The 14,506-nt window shown below is 42.4% G+C and overlaps 1 protein-coding gene across 2 annotated transcripts in view; it reads left to right on the plus strand.

Moving 5' to 3' along the window:
* The first annotated feature begins 5,717 nt into the window (after positions 1-5,717).
* The window catches only part of LOC121577986 (polypeptide N-acetylgalactosaminyltransferase 2), a 93,371-nt gene continuing 84,582 nt past the window's right edge, over positions 5,718-14,506 (plus strand). For both annotated transcript variants that reach the window (XM_041892022.2, XM_041892030.2), the window contains exon 1: positions 5,718-5,938. In XM_041892022.2, the coding sequence (XP_041747956.1) occupies positions 5,843-5,938 (96 nt within the window). In that variant the 5' untranslated portion in view covers positions 5,718-5,842. The remainder of the gene's footprint in view (positions 5,939-14,506) is intronic.

A 14,506-nucleotide genomic window follows, 5' to 3' on the forward strand; every position in this document is an offset into this window, starting at 1 on the left:
TGGTGACTCTCTGATCTGACTGGTAAGACATTATCAACGGCGACTCTCTGATCTCACTCTGATCTCGCCGTTTATAATGCTTGTTAGATATGACTGCACTGTTTGTTAGATATTACTGCACTGTTTGTTAGATATTACTGCACTGTCGGAGCTAGACGCACAAGCATTTCGCTACACCTGCTATAACATCTGCTAAACACATGTATGTGACAAATACAATTTGATTTCATTTGATTTCATTTGATCTCACTGATAAGCAATTATCAATGGCAACACTCTGATCTCATTAATCTGCCATTATCAACGGCGAACCTCTGATCTCACTGGTACACCATTATCAACGTCTACCCTCTGATCTCACTTGTAAGCAATTATCAACGGCATCCTTCTGATCTCACTGGTAAGCCATTATCAATGGCAACCCTCTGATCTCACTGGTAAGCCATTATCAATGGCAATCCTCTGATCTCAGTGGTAAGCCATTATCAATGGTGACTCTCTGATCTGACTGGTAAGACATTATCATCGGCAACCTTCTGATCTCACTGGTAAGCCATTTTCAACGGTAAACTTCTGATCTCACTGGTAAGCCATTATCAATGGTAACATTGTGATCTCACTGGTAAGCAATTATCAATGGCAACCTTCCTATCTCACTGGCAAGCCATTATCAAAGGCAGCCTTCTGATCTCACTGGTAAGCCATTATCAACGGCAACCGTCTGATCTCACTGGTAAGCCATTATCAATGGTGACCCTCTGATCTCACTGGTAAGCCATTATCAACAGCAACCTTCTGATCTCACTGGTAAGCCATTATCAATGGCAACCCTCTGATCTCACTGGTAAGCCATTATCAACGGCTTCCCTCTGATCTCACTGGTAAGCCATTATCAATGGCAACCTTCTGATCTCACTGGTAAGCCATTATCAATGGGAACCTTCTGATCTCACTGGTAAGCCATTATCAACGGCAACCTTCTGATCTCACTGGCAAGCTTTTCGAAGCAGCATAGGTGACGTGTGGGTATGAAATTGGTAGCCATAACATTTCTGCTGTGAGGAAATTGTGCGGATGGAGAACCATGGAGATGCTAAAGGCTCCATTGTGAAGCAGGCCTTATGCAGCCAGGCTCCATAGTGAAGCAGGCCTTATACATCCAGGCTCCATAGTGAAGCAGGCCTTATACATTCTGGCTCCATAGTGAAGCAGGCCTTATACAGTCAGGCTCCATAGTGAAATCAAATCAAATAAATTTGTATTTGTCACATACACGTGTTTAGCAGATGTTATAGCGGGTGTAGCGAAATGCTTGTGCTTCTAGCTCCGACAGTGCAGTAATATCTAACAATTTCACAACATATACCCAATACACACAAAAAAGTAAGGAATGGGATTTAAGAATATATACAGTGAGGGAAATAAGTATTTGATCCCCTGCTGATTTTGTACGTTTGCCCACTGACAAAGACATGATCAGTCTATAATTTTAATGGTAGGTTTATTTGAACAGTGAGAGACAGAATACCAACAACAAAATCCAGAAAAACGCATGTCAAAAATGTTATAAATTGATTTGCAGTTTAATGAGGGAAATAAGTATTTGACCCCCTCTCAATCAGAAAGATTTCTGGCTCCCAGGTGTCTTTTATACAGGTAACGAGCTGAGATTAGGAGCACACTCTTAAAGGGAGTGCTCCTAATCTCAGTTTGTTACCTGTATAAAAGACACCTGTCCACAGAAGCAATCAATTAATCAGATTCCAAACTCTCCACCATGGCCAAGACCAAAGAGCTCTCCAAGAATGTCAGGGACAAGATTGTAATGAGGGAAATAAGTATTTGACCCCTCTGCAAAACATGACTTAGTACTTGGTGGCAAAACCCTTGTTGGCAATCACAGAGGTCAGACGGTTCTTGTAGTTGGCCACCATGTTTGCACACATTTCAGGAGGGATTTTGTCCCACTCCTCTTTGCAGATCTTCTCCAAGTCAATAAGATTTCGAGCCTGATGTTTGGCAACTCGAACCTTCAGCTCCCTCCACAGATTTTCTATGGGATTAAGGTCTGGAGACTGGCTAGGCCACTCCAGGACCTTAATGTGCTTCTTCTTGAGCAACTCCTTTGTTGCCTTGGCTGTGTGTTTTGGGTCATTGTCATGCTGGAATACCCATCCACGACCCATTTTCAATGCCCTGGCTGAGGGAAGGAGGTTCTCACCCAAGATTTGACGGTACATGGCGGCGTCCATCGTCCCTTTTATGCGGTGAAGTTGTCCTGTCCCCTTAGCAGAAAAACACCCCCAAAGCATATTGTTTCCACCTCCATGTTTGACGGTGGGGATGGTGTTCTTGGGGTCATAGGCAGCATTCCTCCTCCTCCAAACACGGCGAGTTGAGTTGATGCAAAAGAGCTCGATTTTGGTCTCATCTGACCACAACACTTTCACAACCAATTGGCAAACGTATTGCAAATTTAGAAATCATGTGACTAAACTGAATAAAAAGAAGAAGAAACACTATGAAACAAAGATAAATGACATAAAGAATGGTAGTAAAAAGCTTTGGAGCACTTTAAATGAAATGTTGGGACAAAAGGCAAACTCAGCTCCATCATTCATTGAATCAGATTTTTTTTTTTTTTTTTGGTCATTTAGCAGACGCTCTTATCCAGAGCGACTTACAGGAGCAATTAGGGTTAAGTGCCTTGCTCAAGGGCACATCGACAGATTTTTCACCTAGTCGGCTCTGGGATTAGAACCAGTGACCTTTCGGTTACTGGCACAATGCTCTTAACCACTAAGCTACCTGCCGCCCCACTGTTCAAATAAACCTACCATTAAAATTATAGACTGGTCATGTCTTTGTCAGTGGGCAAAGGTACAAAGTCAGCAGGGGATCAAATACTTTTTTCCCTCACTGTATAAGCTTGGCACATCTAGCCACTGGGATTTTTGCCCATTCTTCAAGGTAAAACTGCTCCAGCTCCTTCAAGTTGGATGGATTCTGCTGATGTACAGCAATCTTTAAGTCATACCAAGACATTTAAATGTTTTCCTATAAACCACTCAAGTGTTGCTTTAGCAGTATGCTTAGGGTCATTGTCCTGCTGGAAGGTGAACCTCCGTCCCAGTCTCAAATCTCTGGAAGACTGAAACATGTTTCCCTGAAGAATTTCCCTGTATTTAGCGCCATCCATCATTCCTTCAATTCTGACCAGTTTCCCAGTCCCTGCCGATGGTGTTCTCCGGGTGATGAGAGGTGTTGGGTTTGCGCCAGACATAGCGTTTTCCTTGATGGTCAAAAAGCTCAATTTTAGTCTCATCTGACCAGAGTACCTTCTTCTGTATGTTTGGGGAGTCTCCCACATGGCTTTTGGCAAACACCAAACGTACTTGCTTATTTTTTTCTTTAAGCAATGGCTTTTTTCTGGCCACTCTTCCATAAAGCTCAGCTCTGTGGAGTGTACGGCTTAAAGTGGTCCTATAGACAGATACTCCAATCTCCACTGTGGAGCTTTGCAGCTCCTTCAGGGTTATCTTTGGTTTCTTTGTTGCCTCTCTGATTAATGCCCTCCTTGCCTGGTCCGTGAGTTTTGGTGGGCGGTCCCCTCTTAGCAGGTTTGTTGTGGTGCCATATTCTTTCCATTTTTTAATAATGGATTGAATGGTGCTCCGTGGGATGTTCAAAGTTTTAGATATTTTTTTATAACCCAACCCTGATCTGTGGGGGGGGGGGGGGCATGAAAAAGTTTGGGAAGCACTGATCTAGTTAATGATTAGCACAAATGTACCAACCCCATGCTTCAGCCTTTTTATTTATAGCCATTATGCTGCATCAGTTGGGCTACAGGTGTTAAACAAGTCAGATCGTCAAAGTTCTGCCCTGCTAGAGCTGTCCGGGTCAACTGTAAGTGCTGTTATTGTGAAGTGGAAATGTCTAGGAGCAACAACGGCTCAGCCGCGAAGTGGTAGGCCACAAAGCTCACAGAACAGGACTGCGAGTGCTGAAGCGCAAAAAATCGTCTGTCCTCGGTTGCAACACTCACTACTGAGTTGGAAGCAACATCAGCACAATAATTGTTCATCGGGAGCTTCATGAAATGGGTTTCCATGGTCAAGCAGCCACACACAAGCCTAAGATCACTATGCGCAATGCCAAGCGTTGGCTGGAGTGGTGTAAAGCTCGCTGCTATTGGACTGTTGAGCAGTGGAAAGCATTCTCTGGAGTGATGAATCAGTCCGATGGACGAATCTGGGTTTGGCAGATGCCAAGAGAACGCTACCTGCCCCAATGGAGAGTGCCAACTGTAAAGTTTGGTGGAGGAGGAATAATAGTCTGTGGCTGTTTTTCATGGTTTGGGCTAGGCCCCTTAGTTCCAGTGAAGGGAAATCTTAACGCTACAGCATACAATGACATTCTAGACGATTCTGTGCTTCCAACTTTGTGGCAACAGTTTGTGGAAGGCCCTTTCCTGTTTCAGCATGACAATGCCCCCGTGCACAAAGCTAGGTTCATACAGAAATGGTTTGTCGAGATCGGTGTGGAAGAACTTGACCGGCCTGCACAGTGCCCTGACCTCAACCCCATCTAACACCTTTGGGATGAATTGGAACGCCGACTGCGAGCCAGGCGTAATCGCCCAACATTAGTGCCCGACCTCACTAATGCTCTTGTGGCTGAAAGGAAGCATGTCCCACAGCAATGTTCGAACATCTAGTGGAAAGCCTTCCCAACTCCATATTAATGCCCATGATTTTGGAATGAGATGTTTGACGAGCAGGTGTCCACATACTTTTGATCATGTAGTGTATATTGTATGCTCAAATTATATTATTTTATACTAATACAATTGGCCAGAGAAATAGATTTTTTTAATCTAAAACTAAAAAAATAACTAATATACCTAATACAATTGGACCAAATTTTCGGGGGGCCATAGAACCCATTGACCCTATAATCAACACAAAGTTAGGACTTTGGGTGTGACCTTTAAAAGTTTGCATTTTCAGTCTCTTGTTATAGCGCCACCATCTGGTCAATCAGTGTAATTTTGTAAATGCCGGCTATGGCAAGACTCATCATTTGCCCAGTTCACGTGCTAGTCGGAACTAGGTTACTCGGAATTACCGATTTGCTAACCGGTTGTATTTATACACGTGACGCATTCAAAAAATCAGCAAGTCGGAAAAAATCAATAGTTTCCTAGTTCCGACTAGCACCAGAACGCGGCAATTCACCCAAGTTTCGTAAAACCGGGCCAGTGCTCTCTCATCTCTGAGATATCGCGTGTGACTGACATACGAATGAACATACGAATAAACGAACAAACCAACGAAGAACGTAAGGACGGAGACTGATTCACACTCCCCTCCCCGATTTCATCGTGGGGGGAAATGAACACCATAACCCTCTCTGTTACTTTTATATTATGGACTACAATATTGCTACCATCTACACAGGCCGTAGTCTCCGCTTAATCTGTTACACAAACTGGATCGTTTTAAAATCCACTGCGACAATGTTTCAAAAGCTAAAATAATTAATCCACTAATAAATCACTACAATATTGCAACAATGTTTATTCTGTCAAAGACAAGAATGCATGCAGAGCTCCAAACGTACCAACCCCCATTACTCCTCCTTCCACGGAGTGTGATTGGATTAGATACGGCCTTTCCCCTCTAACCCCGTGATGTTGGCTGTTTCCTGCTTTCTCTGCTCGACTGCCGAAGCTGCACTGAACTCTGCTCGGCAATAGCAGGCACACAGCTCGGATACAGGACGCTTTAATCAAAGCAATAGGCTATCGGACAATTATTTCACATTCAAACAGACAGCAATGCGAAGGAAATCGAGGATATTACTATGCTTCGCGGTCCTGTGGGTGCTTGGCATAGCATATTATTTCTATTCGGGAACAACGTTCAGTCGAAAGGTAGGTTTCCCCGACACTTTGCGCTTATCGAAAATTAATCAGGGATGTATTCATTATGCCGATTCTGGTGCAAAACGTTTCTTAAACGGAACGAAACGATTAGCTACCTTCCTGAATTTGTCCAACATCATACTTTCGTTTTTCTCTGTTTGATTCCGTTTGGTTCTTAAACGGTAAACCGTTTCCGTAATGAATACACCCCATAGCTCGCTTGCAGGAGAATTCAGTCGGTGGAATCCTTTCAAGACTAAAGCGAAACATGCTGTGAAGATGTTTAACAAGTGGCTATTTTGATAGGCGCTTTATATTATGGAACATTATATCGTTCCAAAATCAGTTTCCATCATCAAGTAGATTATCTTCATTTGCTTGAAAAATGGAAATAGCTATTGTGTGATTTGAACGTTGCGCTGTCTGGTATCGTATAAGTTTGCTGTGATTGAATAGCTGGGCTGTTGTAACCACTTTATCAAGAGCTGTGTTTCACGCACACACCACTTACTTATTCAACTATTTAGGAAGACCTCAACAGTGAAGTATATCGCTACAAATATACTTCATTGTTGAAATATACTCCCCCTTTGCTATACTGGCAGGAAATATATAGGCTACATTGTAACAAAATATGCAAACCTTATGCGTCGTCTGCCATTGTTAAAATCCCTGCTTATTTATGGTCATACAATTTCAAGTGAGGAATAGGCTAATGCCTGTAGTTTATAGGGCGGCAGGTAGCTTAGCGGTTAAGAGCATTGTGCCAGTAACCGAAAGGTCGCTGGTTCTAATCCCCGAGCCGACTAGGTGAAACATCTGTCGATGTGCCCTTGAGCAAGGCACTTAACCCTAATTGCTCCTGTAAGTCGCTCTGGATAAGAGCGTCTGCTAAATGACCAATTTTTTTTATTTTTATTTTTTTTATAGCCTAAGCACTATAGTTCTCTCCCAAGCTATTCATTATTCTTTCTCTGTTACCTTATTATACAGGACTGACGAGGTCAAACACGTCACTTATGGTTAAGTCCATTCAGCAAAAATATGAGTGTTTTTATCATGGAACCAACGCCTGTGATAACACCTGTCCCCTTTTCTTGGGCCGCTATTTGCTCTCCTCTTGTCAATGTGTGATCTGTCATTTTGCTCCTTTCATTTGACATTAGGCTGATAGGTGGTGCAGCTAGATAAGGACCCATGGGCATTCTGATTTGATTAACAAAGGCCTAATCTCCAGTTATCAGCGAGCAGTTACTCATTTAGCTGGCAGTGGGATGCCTCAAGGCCAAATCACAGGGTACCTCTCAGAAATGACACTGCTGTGCTAAACTCCCACATTGGACTCAAATAGTGGTGATAACGGTGCTGCTGGTGTCCTCTCTGTGGGAAGGGGGCATCTGATGTCTGACTTTTGTTGTGGACGGAGATGAGCCCTCAACAGAATGCATTTTCATTGTATTTCTATCCATGTGTAAGACAGGCTATATCTACAATTAGTCCATCAGCTGTAGGCCTATCAGAGCTGTCTGTCTGGGATTTGGGAAGATGCTGCTTTGCAATGTTGCAGGAGAGCAACAGTAAAAGGAGACCACAGTGGCTGAGAGCCCAACAGCTTTATGCTTCCTCCTGCTACTGCAGGACTGGAACCCTCTGCTGTTTCGGACTATTGACAGTGCTCTTCACTGCAATTTAGGTAGAGTGTATTTTTATTCTTATCACACGTGTGTGTGTGTGTGTGTATATATATATATATTTCAATTTTATCGAAGTCCTTACATAAAAAATTGTAGTCATTTATCAGAGGCTCTTATCAAGAGCACTTACAGGAGCAATTAGGGTTAAGTACCTTGCTCAAGGGCACATCGGCAGATTTTTCACCTAGTCTGCTTGGGGATTCGAACCAGCGACCTTTCCGTTACTGGCAAAATGCTCTTAACCGCTAGGCTACCTGCCTCTTTTTTGCATCTTAGTTTGAATGGTGTGATGGAATGTACAGCAGATGTTCAGGCTTCTGTCTGTACTCACAGCTCAGAAGGCCTCTAACCATTTTAAATATGATCTAATTTATTGCTCTCCACCGAGCAATTTATTTTTCACAGACATACATTTTACCCAAACCGTCACCCAGACATTTACAGTTTCAACCCTACACTTTCACTTTGAACACGCCACATAAACTTAACATGGAGTGAATTGCTGCCTTGAACTGTGAGTAAACAATATACTGAAAGGCCTTAAATTAGGCCTCTATGAAGTCATGCAGGTTGGAGGTCCTCCGTGTAAGCAGCCAGGTCGGATGATGGATGCTCTCCCCAACCTGTCACAATATTGTATTGGGAGCGGCTGCGGCTTGGCGAGAATGCACTCACTGGACGTGTATGGTAACCAGATTGGCAGCTTTTATCTCTGGCTCCAATGTGTTTGATCTGATCTCCAATCTGTAACACAATTATTGACAAGCTGGTTGTTCTGCTCTGGCTCAGCGGACAACATTGTAGTGCCTGTGAGTGTGAATGGCCATGCTGTGCTTTCTCAGCTTGTTAAATCAAAGCTCTCTTTGGAATAATAATTCATTAATTTGCAAGTATTAGAAAGTGTACATTAAAAAGGTCAAGTGTGTTTAAAGCAGAGGGAGAATTTCTTCAGTCTTTGCTGATGTCATAACTGATAATCCTCAGGTTAATTTTTTTTCAGTTTTGAACAGCCCACTGGATGTTTGATTAATTTGCTGGAATAATGTTTGTAATAATAATGGTATTCATTCACAAATGTATTCTAATATTTGAGTGTTCCTAGTCCTCCTGGATTACTATTCCTTCTGTCAGATCTAACACCTAGTCCTCCTGGATTACTATTCCCTCTGTCAGATCTAACACCTAGTCCTCCTGGATTACTATTCCCTCTGTCAGATCTAACACCTAGTCCTCCTGGATTACTATTCCCTCTGTCAGATCTAACACCTAGTCCTCCTGGATTACTATTCCCTCTGTCAGATCTAACATCTAGTCCTGTTTTATTCTCCTCAGGCAACTTATTATGATGTGGCAAGTTGCAATCTCCCATTGTTTACGGAATAACTCAGCGTAACAAAACCATTTTTGAAATCCAACAATTATTTTGTGGATTTGTGTTGCCTGCCTGTGAAGGGAAATGTGTTGCCTGCCTGTGAGGGGAAATGTGTTGCCTCCCTGTGAGGGGAAATGTGTTGCCTCCCTGTGAGGGGAAATGTGTTGCCTCCCTGTGAGGGGAAATGTGTTGCCTCCCAGTGAGGGGAAATGTGTTGCCTCCCAGTGAGGGGAATTGTGTTGCCTCCCTGTGAGGGGAATTGTGTTGCCTCCCTGTGAGGGAAATTGTGTTGCCTCCCTGTGAGGGGAAATGTGTTGCCTCCCTGTGAGGGGAAATGTGTTGCCTCCCTGTGAGGGGAAATGTGTTGCCTCCGTGTGAGGGGAAATGTGTTGCCATGTGGAGAGCACATTGCTTTTGATGCCCCTGCTCTATCCTGACCTTTGCCTCATACATGGTTTTACATGGAGCCATAAAAAGTGTTTAGAGAGCATTCCAGGCCCTCCCAGCTTCTGCCCTATTGATCCAGCAGAGCAATCCCTGATCTAATACTGACTAGGCTGAATAAAGAGGGGCTGGATGGGCCCGCTGATCACAAAGTGGGAAAACCCAAGTTAAATCTCTCCCGTGCTCTGATCCTGATCAGCAGGAAACACTGTTTTTGTGGGTTGTTGTCTACTTGTCTTTATCCGGTGTGTGTTGCTCTTATCTGCTTCCTGGCTAAGCCATACAAATGGACCTGGTTTGGAGCACACTCTCTCTGTTCTGCAGACAGCTGATCTGTCCTCTTGCAATGCTTGAGGAGCTCTACTGATGTGCAAAACTGTCAGTGTTCTTCCATTATTGTTTTGTTCAATAGGGTGATTCAGGTGCTTGGAGCTCGTCATTAATCTCCAGCAGTGGTAATACTCAGTGCCATGATGAGGAAAAGTATCCTACTCTGAAATAATTTGTTCTTTGATATCCCACTGTGAGCTTTTAAATGATTACTTTTTTATTCTGCTTTAATCTTTCGGACTTACAGTTGAAGTCAGAAGTTTACATACACTTAGGTTGGAGTCATTTAAAACTAGTTTTTCAACCACTCCACACATTTCTTGTTAACAAACTATAGTTTTGGCAAGTCGATTAGGACATCTACTTTGTGCATGACACAAGTAATTTTTCCAACAATTGTTTACAGACAGATTATTTCACTTATAATTCACTGTATCACAATTCCAGTGTGTCAGAAGTTTACATACACTAAGTTGACTGTGCCTTTAAACAGCTTGGAAAATTCCAGAAAATGTCATGGCTTTAGAAGCTTCTGATAGGCTAATTGACATCATTTGAGTCAATTGGAGGTGTACCTGTGGATGTATTTCAAGGCCTACCTTCAAACTCAGTGCCTCTTTGCTTGACATAATGGGAAAATCAAAATACCTCAGAAAAAGATTGTAGACCTCCACAAGTCTGGTTCATCCTTGGGAGCAATTTCCAAACGCCTGAAGGTACCACGTTCATCTGTACAAACAATAGTACGCAAGTATAAACACCATGGGACCATGCAGCCGTCATACCGCTCAGGAAGGAGACGCGTTCTGTCTCCTAGAGATGAACGTACTTTGGTGCGAAAAGTGCAAATCAATCCCAGAACAACAGCAAAGGACCTTGTGAAGATGCTGGAGGAAACAGGTACAAAAGTATCTATATCAACAGTAAAACAAGTCCTATATCGACATAACCTGAAAGGCCGCTCAGCAAGGAAGAAGCCACTGCTCCAAAACCGCCATAAAAAAGCCAGACTATGGTTTGCAACTGCACATGGGGACAAAGATCGTACTTTTTTGAGAAATGTCCTCTGGTCTGATGAAACAAAAATAGAACTGTTTGGCCATAATTGACCATCGTTATGTTTGGAGGAAAAAGGGGGAAGCTTGCAAGCTGAAGAACACCATCCCAACCATGAAGCACGGGTGTGGCAGCATCATGCTGTGTGGGTGCTTTGCTGCAGCAGGGACTGGTGCACTTCACAAAATAGATGGCATCATGAGGAAGGAAAATTATGTGGATATATTGAAGCAACATCTTAAGACATCAGTCAGGAAGTTAAAGCTTGGTCGCAAATGGGTCTTCCAAATGGACAATGACCCCAAGCATACTTCCAAAGTTGTGGCAAAATGGCTTAAGGACAACAAAGTCAAGGTATTGGAGTGGCCATCACAAAGCCCTGACCTCAAACCTATAGAAAATGTGTGGGCTGAACTGAAAAGGCGTGTGCGAGCAAGGAGGCCTACAAACCTGACTCTGTTACACCAGCTCTGTCAGGAGGAATGGGCCAAAATTCACCCAACTTATTGTGGGAAGCTTGTGGAAGGCTACCCAAAATGTTTGACCCAAGTTAAACAATTTAAAGGCAATGCTACCAAATACTAATTGAGTGTATGTAAACTTCTGACCCACTGGGAATGTGATGAAAGAAATAAAAGCTGAAATAAATCATTCTCTCTACTATTATTCTGACATTTCACATTCTTAAAATAAAGTGGTGATCCTAACTGACCTAAGACAGGATTAAATGTCAGGAATTGTGAAAAACTGAGTTCAAATGTATTTGGCTAAGGTGTGTATATATACTTCCGACTTCAACTGTATTTCCTGTTCTGAGAAATGTTACCTCATAAGTTATGAGGTATTAACATAAAGCTTTCCAATGCTCAGTCTCTCTGTATAACAGGGGGCAGTAAAACAGCTTGACTTGGACACTGGTGAATCCCAAATGGTTGTAATACTTGGATAAATGAGGAGATTGTCTTCCTGACAGTATTACGTCTAACAAGGGGCAGATGTGCTCAAGCCACTGTACAGCCTGTAAAACAGTAATATGACTCTGAAGGGACTGGCCAGGGATGGCACCAGCAGGAATGTGTACTTTGGCATGAGGACTTCTAACACATAGGCCATCCTCACTACTCCGCTGACTAGACATGTTTTTCCTGCTGGGCTTTAACTGTTTATGTGTAGAGGGAGGGCCACTGCCCTGAAAAGTCTCTCACTTTCTGTTTGTATTTCTGGCCCCTCTGTCAAGTGTGACTCTTTGTTTTGTTAAAGCTGAGAATGAGTTTGTTACAATCTCATGTGTTTGAGAGACCGCACTTCCCAGTAGAGTTTGGGATTGTGTGAAGTCCACCGGCCAGTAGTGGTGATCTGAGGACTAGCAGCGTTAACTGTAGTAGAGCCTCATTGTGCTTTTAATGACAGTGCTGCTGCCTGAGTTTTGTCCTAAGACCCTGTTTCAATGGATTTTCCTTGGGCTAATCATGTTTTATGGAAGAGGGAAGATCCCATTCCTACCCTTCTTCAACAATGTGCTTTGTTTTATTGGAAGGATGAACAATGGATTTGCCAGCAGAATCTCAGCGTTACTGGTTTTCTGGATTATTATTATTTTTGTTAAATTTTTACAAATACTCCCCAGCTCTTCTTTTGCATAATTTATATTCAGATTTCCATTTGCTGCGTGTGGATGTTTCCTCTCAATGTGATTTGAACAGAATGCACCCATTACATTATAGCGCTCGCGGTTTGCTGCTCTTGCCAATATACACGTTTTGATGCCCTCTTGCACTGTAGATATGGGGGAACTGGATCAACCTAGCCTACCTACCAGATGCTGAAGATCTATGAGGACAAAAGTCTATTTTTATTTAGCTTGAGTTACTTATTACAATCTGTAAATCTATAGTATCTAAGACAATTTAAAATGTGTGCAGTTATTGTATGGGTGAGGTTTAGAGACAGTTTCTTAACTTTGTAAAAAGTGGAGTTGGGTTTCCTTTCCTTTATAACATTAAATTATTGTTTTACCACTTCAGTGCCTTGCCCAGATCAAAGTTTCTGATGGCACTCATAAATATGCTGGTTGCCTTAGACACAACAAAAGCACTGTTTGAAGAACATGATGGCATGTTCCAGGTCTTATTGAAAATGTAGAGGTTCGCAGACAGAGCCATAACAGTGCTGGCTTGTCTTAGCGTACCACTGTGGAAATCTAGAACAACTAAGGCCATGCAAAAAAGGAACAAACGTGAAAACAAAGCCACCGTAACTGTGGTGTGTTTATTGTCATCTGTGGGAATTCACTATTGAATGAGGGTTAAGGCTACTGTTTGATAGTTTGGTGGAGTTGTTCAGAAGACTATAAAACTAATTTCAAGAGCTGTTGTATCTGTTGCCGCTTTGGTCTTTGTCATTTGGGTAAAACCTGTTTAAGACTTAAGTCATACCGTGGCCAGATAACTACTTGTTGTGCTGATGGCATCCTCCTTTTAATTACAGTGCCTTCAGAATGTATTCATACCCCTTGACTTATTCCAGATTCTCACCCATCTACACACAATACCCTATAATGACAAGGTGAAAACATGTTTTTAGAAACATTTGCAAATGTATTGAAAATAAAATCAGGAATGTAAATGAGAAGTATTCATACCCCTGAGTCAGTACATGTTAGAATCACCTTTGGCAGTGATTACAGCTCTGAGTCTTTCTGGGTAACTCTCTAAGATCTTTTGACACCTGGATTGTACAACATTTGCCCATTATTCTTTGCAAAATTCTTCAAGCTCTGTCAAATTGGTTGTTGATTGTTGCTAGACAACCATTTTCAGGTCTTGCCATAGATTTTGAAGCAGATTTAATTCAAAAATGTAACTCAGCCACTCAGGAACATTCACTGTCATCTTGGCCTTGTGTTTTAGGTTATTATCCTGCTGAAAGGTGAATTCATCTCACAATGTCTGGTGGAAAGCAGACTGAACAATGTTTCCTCTATAGGACTTTGCCTGTGCTTGGCTCCATTCCGTTTCTTTTTTATCCTGACCAACTCCCCAGTCCATAACGATTACAAGCATACCCATAACATGATGCAGCCACTCTATGCTTGAAAATATGGAGAGTGGTATTCAGTAATGTGCTCTATTAAATTTTGTCCCAAACATAACACTGTATTCAGGACAAAAAGTGATTTGCGTTGCCAATTATTTTGCTCTATTACTTTAGTGCCTTGTTGCAAACAGGATGCAAGTTTCGGAAAATGTTTATTCTGTACAGGCTTCCTTCTTTTCACTCTGTCATTTAGGTTAGTATTGTGGAGTAACTACAATGTTGTTGATCCATCCTCAGTTTTCTCATATCACAACCATTAAACTCTGTAACTGTTTTAAAGTCACCATTGGCCTCATGGTAAAATCCCTGAGCGGTTTCCTGCCTCTCTGGCAACTGAGTTAGGAAGGACGCCTGTATCTTTGTAGTGACTGGGTGTATTGATATCATCCAAAGTGTAATTAATAACTTCACCATGCTCAAAGGGATATTCAATGTCTGCTTTTTTTATATTTATCCATCTACCAATAGGTGCCCCCCTTTGCGAGGTATTGTAAAATCTCCCTGGTGTTTGTGGTTGAATCTGTGTTTGAAATTACTGCTCGATTGAGGGACCTTATCTGTATGTGTGGGGTACAGAGATGAGGT

This window comes from Coregonus clupeaformis, chromosome 1 (genome assembly GCF_020615455.1).
Source record: "Coregonus clupeaformis isolate EN_2021a chromosome 1, ASM2061545v1, whole genome shotgun sequence".
Taxonomy (NCBI): domain Eukaryota; kingdom Metazoa; phylum Chordata; class Actinopteri; order Salmoniformes; family Salmonidae; genus Coregonus; species Coregonus clupeaformis.